Below are 8,462 nucleotides of genomic sequence, written 5' to 3'. Positions count from 1 at the left end.
TTTAAAGACGAATTCAGTTCTTTGAGCTTGTCTCGAAACAAGCTAAGTCATTCATTTAAAACCTTCTTGGCTGCCTCACAGAAAGAACAAAGACTTTTTTTTTTTTTTTTTTTTCCTAGGAAAATACTGAGCTTGCAGCACTTCCTAACAAAGCGCTGTTTCACTGTGTCAGAGTTGTGCTGGAGTGGTGGCTTGCTGCAAATCCAGCCCATCAGGCATGTGCTGTGTTGCTTTCTTGAGAACTTGCTTCCTGTACGTGAGGATTTTGGGTTATTTTGCAGTCTTCTTCATATCACTTGAGGGTCTTCCCGAGATGAAATTCCATTTTTTGGAGCAATTGGTGGTGAGGGCAACCTATGGGAGATGAGTACTGGTGGCTGGAAAGCTCTGCTTGCTCCCTGCTCTCAAGGCTCCCGCATTGCTTTGCCCTTAGGGCAGGAACAACAGSGCTCTGAGAGGAGTGAGAAACACTGGTTACTGCAGTGCAGTGCGTGCTGACAAGGCATTAAATGCAAGCATTGCCTCATGTGCCTGCGGCCGGCTGTGGAAGTACAAAGCAGACACCAAAGGAAAATCGACAGCACTGCGATGCGAATGTGCCACCCTTGTGATAGGTGCAGGAAGTTTGGGGGAAAAGAATTTGTTTTTACTGTGGGACTCCCTTAGAGGAGACCTGCAGGTTCACTCGAATGTGCWCTTCAATTTTCCATCTGCTTATGAGGTGTCTTGCCTTCTTCCTGCTTCTCAGGAGGGTCAGTGAGCCTCCTTGCATCAAAACAGTAGCAGCTCCTGGGCTTGTAGCCTTTGAGTAGATGCAGTATATACTGCTCAATGAATAACCACCCATATAGATAAACCAGCTTGGGATAACTGCTTTATTACTAAACATGGAACAGAACCAAGGTAGCTTTGCCTTAGCTGTGCAGTGTTCGAGCCCGAATGCACCAGTTAACAATAAATGTGCTGTGTTGAACCTTGCAAGCAGAATAATAGCGGCCCAAAGAGAAAATTCAGACTAAAAACATTTCCCCTTATTCCAGTGCCCTTAACAGTCATCCCACTGCTGCCCTTCACAGGATGATTGCAACCACGTTGCAGCAAAACATGCATAGATTTTTTTTTTTATGTTTACGAAGCAATCTTAGCTGAAATAAACCTGTTGGGAAGCTTGATGAGGGAACCCTAAAGTTACAGCAATGCATTCTCTCTTTTGGAAGCAATTAGCTACATTGTGAGTGCAAGTTGAGTGCTTAAAAATGTAGATTTAAGACACAATCCATTTCTAGATTTGCTTCAACCCATGTCGTGGCACAGCTATAGGATTTTCTGGGAAAACAAATGTGCATTGTGCCAGGCACTGTGTTAGCTGCTGGTATCAGCCTGTACAATAAACCCGGGGCTGCCCAGCAGCTGGGGAAAGGAGTAGCATTGGCTACTAACAATTGCTTGCTTTGAGAAGTAAAAATTTTGTTTTGAGTCTTATTCTTCCTGCTTTGGGTTGCTCCCRGTTATCTGCTGCAGATTAACAGCAAATTTGAGTTTCCAGACTGAGTACTGTCAACATTTTTGGAATTTGAATCAACTTGCCAGCGGTGTTGAATTTCTTTATAAGGAAACAAGTTGTCTCCCAGCTCAGAGCTGTGTTTTTGGCTCTGCAGTAACACAAGSATATGCTTTTGGCCACATAGTCTGCATTTGCTTGCAGCTCTGTCACTGCTGGTTCTTTCTGTCTCCCTGCTAAGTATTAACTAAGTAAGAGAAGTTGATAACCCCCCTCTTCATCAATTCCTGTTAGTTGCTGCCTTCTTGGCAAAAAGTTGTAGGAGGCAATAACTACTTCCTGTAGGTTAACGAGGCTCCGTGATCCCCAGATAGTTCAGTCTTGCTAATCATTTTCTTTTTGAAACTTTAAGCTGCCAGGGAGGTAGATATGGATAGATATGTGCAGCCCTGATGATATCTGCTGCCAGTTACTGAGATGGTGTTAGCTAAAAGACAAACCTCGAGGGAAAAAGTGTTGTCCTGCACTCRCATGTGGATTTGTCCCTAGTGAATGATAGAGTAGCTTTAGTTGCTCTGCTATTTGCTTTACTAGGGCAGTCTTAAACATTCGGAGTCTTCCCAAAGAGCTCTTGATTGGCACCACCTGCAGGTGGGTTCAAGGATAGAAGGGCAGAAACCTTTATTCCTCAGTAGCTCTCAGTCACCTTGTGGYACAGTGTAGCCCCTCTGTGTGATGTGTGAGTGAGCTGCTTTGTTTGGTGTAGCGCCCTTGCTCAGTTTTCTCTGTGAGTAAGCTCTCTCCTTGCTTTGGTGAAGACATGCAGGAGGGTGGCTGCCTGCCAAGCAGCTGAGGCACAGTGGCTTAGTCCCTGGTCTGTGTGTGCGTCTGCCCCTAAGTGAATGCTGAGCACTTCTAGGTGGATTATCCTCAGTAGACAAGCCAGGCCTTGTAAACCTCGAGGGAAGCCCTTTTGTATGGGAGTAAGTCTTGAAAGAGCTCTCCTCTCCACACTGGGTGAAAAAAGGCTTCTGTCTCAGATTCACTGCTGTGTGAGATTGACATCTAAATCTCCCAAGTGCTGGTTGAGCAAAATCAGGGCAGGCTCCATGATAATAGATGCTGCCATCTGTGTCTGCGTATGGCAGCTGTGTGCTTGGAACAGCCCTGGACCTGCCTTCCCTGGTAGCAGAACTACCCCAGTTTTGGGGAGGCTGCAGAAGAGTTGTTTGGAGGAAAGAGGAGGTCGTGGGCTCATCTGTGGTYGTGTATCATGATAGTGCATGGTAGGCTGTGGTTGGAGCTTTAACAGTTGCTATGCAAGTCAATAACCATATCTCAGGAACCTGAAAGCAGCTCTCAGCAGTTTGCCTTCCCCAGCTTTCACACCCTGAGCAAGGAATAATGTCACAGGCTAAGGAGTCTGTTCTGGGGCTGGGCTGAGAGGAAGCTAAACGAAGAACAACCTTTAGTCCCTTTTTCAGTTGGTATCTCTCTCACTGGCTTTACCTGTTTAGTCATACTCTCAGCAGTGACGTGGACCCGTTTACACAGAGGGAGGAGGGTGGATTTCCTTCTGAGATAGGAATTGTCATAGCTGAGGAGAATGTCATTGGAATCTACAAGAGCCAAAATGARTAGGGGGAAGAAGTGGTCTTTAAGTCTCACTGTTTACACTGCATGCAGTGTTGTGAACAGATACCAGTCTTTTCTTTCAAGATCCTCAAAAAAGCAGCAGCCTGGAAATGCAGTTCARCCTCTTGTTATTGGTGCTAGGTTTTGTCCTCTTCAATGTGTGCAGTTGCTTTTAAGATTAGATCTGTAATGTTGCATCTGCACCTCCTGTTGCAGCTAACACTGGAGTGTGCCACTAAGTAATTTCCCCTCTGAYTTCCAAAGGGAGGGAGAATAAAAAGGCTATTTCATGCTCTGCTGTGTCACTTTTGATCCCTAATTCAAATAAATGTGACAAGCATGGAATTTGATTGCGCTTTATGTGATATTCTAAGATCTGATTRCAAGCTAGAAATGAATAGGAAACTTGGTGTGTAAGCAATGCTTGTAGACTTAAATATGTAGTTGTCCTGATGTAGGTAAAAAAAATCAAACTGTTGCAGTGCCAGAGGATCTGCCACAACCGGCTCCTCGGGGCAGTGGGGGTACGTATGCAAATAAAACTACCCTGAAATAGCATTCACTATAAGTAGTCTGTGCCACCTTCACAATCATTTTGGTTTGGCAGCTGCCTGTGACTGTCTTCAGGGCTCTGGATTCATAACTTTGCCCAGAATAGGAGGGCCTACTGTCTTCTGTCTCCACCCTTAAGCCGTTGGTGGTTGCCGTCAGAATCGCTCATCTTCCAGCATCAGATTTAAGGCAGACAGTACCTGAAAGCAGTTGTGAACGGGTAGCCCTAAAGGCCTTTGCTCTTTTGTCTCTGCAGGCATCTGGAGTGCAGGTTGCCGATGAGGTCTGCCGCATCTTCTACGACATGAAAGTGCGGAAGTGCTCCACGCCTGAGGAGATTAAGAAGAGGAAGAAGGCCGTCATCTTCTGCCTCAGTCCAGACAAAAAGTGCATTATTGTGGAAGAAGGCAAAGAGATTCTAGTGGGCGATGTCGGTGTGACGGTTACCGACCCTTTCAAGCACTTTGTGCAGATGCTTCCKGAGAAGGATTGCCGTTATGCCTTGTATGATGCAAGTTTTGAGACCAAGGAATCCAAAAAAGAAGAGCTGATGTTTTTCTTGTGGTAAGCCATGTTGACAGCTCATTTCTAGCATGAAGTCCAAGGATTGTCAGTGAGGTGTGTGAGCATCTGTATTGCCCATTGCAAGATGACACAAGTAGYGGTCATGACAGCCTGGTGCCTGCATTGAGTTGCAGCCAGGAGACTTTGCTTGTTCATAGTAGCGTGTTTCTTCTGTCCATGCTAGATAGTGCATGTCATTAACTGTTCTCTCTTTGGTGTACTCCATCAGGGCACCAGAACAGGCACCTCTCAAAAGCAAGATGATCTACGCGAGCTCCAAGGATGCAATCAAAAAGAAGTTTCAAGGTATGTAATACAGCTAATGATTCTCGCTGTGCTGTGTGCCTTAGGATGTTTACATTGTAAAACGTATGTAACAGCAAACAGTAAAACTTTTCACTGGTTGTTTTTTTTTTTTTTTCCTTTTTTAAAAAAGATACCACTAACAGATAAGAGCTTCACAGCTGAAATGCCCTGTGACAGGGCTAAAACAAGCTCCCCACTATAGAGTTTAACTGCATTTTTCAGGCTGTAAAACTGCTCAGACCTCTATCTTAGGACAAGAGCAGACTTGGCAATGTGTGAAGCCACAGCTGTGCAGTACAGAGCAGCATGTCCCACCATGCAGCGTAGAAACTATTACATTTATAACCCTGGACTGGATTTTAAGAGCTCCTTAAGCGGAGATCTTAAGCTGCAAGAGGACTTTCAACTTTTGAGAACCTCGTCAATTCAATGTGCTGTAGTATTTAGAAATTGACTTGATTTTCAGATGCAGTTCTGATGATTTGTTGTAATATAGGAGCAAAGCTCCCTGTTAATTAAGCTGCAACATTAAGCAGTTTTACTCTCAATCTCTGCAAAGGCTCATAGCCAGATATTATTGACCTCTGCAGTTTCAGACAGTCAGTTCCTTGTACCAACAAAGTCTTTTTAGTCTGCAAGCCAAGTTACCCCTTTCAGACATCTTATTGCCTTTGTTTAGCTCCCTCAGCTGCCCATAGCCAGGGTAGGGCTGGAGATGAGACATAAGGTAGCCTAGAATAAAAAGGCTCAAAATCTTAGTTGTTGACCTAGTGGCAACTTTATTCTTGATGATTTTACACTGGTATTTGGGGCATTTGGTGGGTAGTCAGACATCTCCTATGACGTGCCAGGATAGATGAGGCAGGACATGCTTGTTTGACTAGACTGCACTGCCTGTTCTAATATTACTACCAAGTATGTGTTTTCTTTTGATTGCTGGTCTATTGAAATGCTGCATTATTGAGTGTTTTGCCTCTCTTTTAGGCATAAAGCATGAATGCCAAGCAAATGGGCCAGAGGACCTCAACCGAGCTTGTATTGCCGAGAAGCTAGGAGGCTCCCTAGTCGTAGCTTTTGAAGGAAGTCCTGTGTAGATGTCATACAGTGCCACAACTCTACAAGCATTCCATGTTTTAATATATCAGTTATGTAAAGCAACCATTCTAGGCAGGGGTTTCACTAACTGTAGGGAAGCTGTCTTGTAGAATAAGTAAGTAGACTTTGGAGATGTAGCTCGTATGTACAAATGACCCTAAATAAATCAAGTCTAAGGATTTATCTTGGTGTATTGATATTTACATTGGTTGTCCAGCCCAATACTGTCCCTGTTGGATTAACACTAACGGCCTCCAAAAATTTTGGTCCAGTGTCACAATATGTGGGATGAAAGGGTGGGTGAGAGCAGTCTATTTCCTATCCTTTTTTTGTTCTAAATTGTAACAAACAAAACAGACATTACTTTGAAGCTCCTAGCCAGACTGCCAAACTCCGAAATCTCCCCCTGTAAYAGGTTAAAATAAAAATTAAAACCTGTAGTTAAAATTATGTTAAAGCAACCTGTTGGCACCAAAACTGGGTTAAATACTTAGTGCTTGTGGTTGCCGAGCAGTGCTAGTACAGGTTATTCACGAAGCTAAGATRCGAATAGGCACACTTTTCTGGATACAGTCCTAATTTGCTCTCTTGTAAACCTCATAGTGCTGTAGTAATCTTAAATTCACTTGCTCTACAGGTGGAATTTTCTTACTATGAAGTGTCTTGAGGTCCTTCCCAGCCTGAGTGATACTATTAAAATTGCTTTACTGTCCACATAGTTTAATTTAGAACTACCTTAGTTTCACTAATACACACGTACTAGAGGATTGGGTGTTTCTGAGGCTTATACAAATGCAGGCTCTTATTTTCAGACTCTCTTGTTATGTATAGTACAGTGAAAAGGAACCACTTGAAACTCTTGTAAGTGGCGTTCTCGGCCCCAGTCTTTGGTCCCTTGGTCCATTTGTCCATAATTACTGTTGATTTAACTTAGTAGAACCAGTCTGATTAATATGGCTTGACCTGGGCTTTTTTGTCTGTTAGCTTCTTTAATTCTGTAGAAAATGCATGGAAATATCACCTACTAGAAAGTTTGATCTGAAATGCCTTTTGTATGGGGGGGGAAGGGGCAGAGAACATTCCTGTGCCAGCTACCGAGATCTTAAAAGCTTCCATGGTTCACCAATGGTTGATTAAAGCTGTTTCCTTTTGTGTAATCTGTACATGGGAGTTGCATAGAGTTTTTCCTGTATGTCTGTAGAGGAGAGGAGGAAAAAAAAAAAAAAAAAGAAAAAAAGAACCCTTAGCCTCCAGTGCATTACTGTGATATGTTCTGTGCGTGCCAAATTCTAATAGCCTGAATAAATGGGGTTTCCCCTCCCCTGGGTCRGTGAGTGATTCCTCTCCAGCTTTCGGCTCGTCCCTCGTGCAGGGCTCAGTGGGACCAATGGGCAAAGTGGTGCCTGCCCCAAGGCCGGCGCACAGGAGGCTGCGCTGCCTTTTGCACCTAGAGGAGCCCAARTGGATGATCATCCCCATAAAAACCCCTCCTTGCTTAGGTACTTACAGTCCTGGAATCTGTCTAAAGTCCACCCTCAGATAAGAAAAGATGACTTGGGGACGTAGGAAGTGGTGCTGCCTGCTGGGCAAAGGGAGCTCCTAGCTGGGCTGTAGCTCACAGAATTTGGAGGAAGGGGGGGTTCTCAAGGGGGGGGTACTTGAGGACCCTCTGGGCTTCGGTTGGGGATCTCTTCCCTGCTGATCCAAGTGGCTGTGGCTCCTTTTAGGGCCCTCACAGAAAGCCTTGAGGTCTCTTTGAAAGAGCTGTCCTGGATGCCAGCGCTGGAAGCAGCTGTTAACCTGTATAGGTGAGTCGGGGGCYGGGTATGATCATCTTCCCCAACTCCTTCCCCCTCCTGAAGTTGGTAGGGATGAGGAGGACAGAAAGGTGTCCTTTTCCTCYCTACCACCTTTTATCACATGCTGGCCGTGTGATAGAGCCACCATCCCAACCTGCCAGCTTCCCCATGCCACCAGGCAAAGCCAGCTGGCCTGTGCCCAAGGGCAAGGTGGAGGAACGGAGGAGGGAGCTTTGGCACCCCAGGTGAGAGGAAGGTGTTCAGGGGAAATTGGGGGTGATCCAGCAGCTTGGAGCTRGGCACAGCTTGGCTGCAGCAGGAGCACAGCTTCTGAAGACCTCTCAAGTCTGGATGTGGGCATGGGTTCTCCAAAAGCTTTCTTCGTCCCACTCTGGAACATGCCACAAAGCTGCTTTTCAACGGGCATGGCCACCCCAACACTCAGCAGAACAAAAAGCCAAGCGGTGACAGAGGCCCAAACCTACTTAGCCAGTCCTGTCCCAACGTGGCGCACACCCAGCTCTCAGCTGGGCTCAGCAGAGGACTTCTAGAGCCTATGACATGAGTCTGCAGGTACCAATTTTGCCCAGCCACCACTTGATGCAAGGAGTAGATGTCCTGACCCCCCCCAAGGACTTGGCATGTGTCAGCATCATCCCTGGAGACCAGGGAGGTTTTGGTGAAGCCCACACAAGTGGAGCATATTGCAGTTCTCTGAAGGGAAGAGGCGGAGGGAGCTGGAGCTGGGACGCTCAGCCCAGGCAGTGCAGGACACCACACCGGCACTTGTTGGCAGCTCTGGCTCTGGGCCCTGCTTTCCACAAACCCCAGAGGAACTGAGTGTTTCAGGGCCCTCCTTCCCTTCCTCCTGCRCGCCGCTGGCGGCCGCGGCGCTCCCGCTGCCGGCCTCGCTCCCCTCGGAGCTCCGTGCCTGCACACACGTCATCGGCAGGGCTGCCCTGCCCKGGGCCTCCTCCCCGCCCAGGCCAGGCCGCTCCGAGCCCGCAGAC

The 8,462-nt window shown here is 46.4% G+C and overlaps 1 protein-coding gene across 1 annotated transcript; it reads left to right on the top strand.

Moving 5' to 3' along the window:
• The first annotated feature begins 3,944 nt into the window (after positions 1-3,944).
• Positions 3,945-6,704, top strand: DSTN (destrin, actin depolymerizing factor). Its single transcript, XM_026041748.1, has 3 exons — positions 3,945-4,252; positions 4,482-4,558; positions 5,543-6,704. The coding sequence occupies exons 1-3, from the start codon at positions 3,993-3,995 to the stop codon at positions 5,650-5,652; spliced, it is 447 nt and encodes a 148-aa protein (XP_025897533.1). The 5' UTR covers positions 3,945-3,992; the 3' UTR covers positions 5,653-6,704.
• The last annotated feature ends 1,758 nt before the right edge of the window (positions 6,705-8,462 follow it).

The sequence above is a fragment of the Nothoprocta perdicaria genome, unplaced genomic scaffold, assembly GCF_003342845.1.
Source record: "Nothoprocta perdicaria isolate Ctin4 unplaced genomic scaffold, notPer1 scaffold_290, whole genome shotgun sequence".
Classification (NCBI taxonomy): domain Eukaryota; kingdom Metazoa; phylum Chordata; class Aves; order Tinamiformes; family Tinamidae; genus Nothoprocta; species Nothoprocta perdicaria.
Note: the sequence above shows the minus strand (reverse complement) of the source record. Positions and strands in the feature narration are given on the sequence as shown.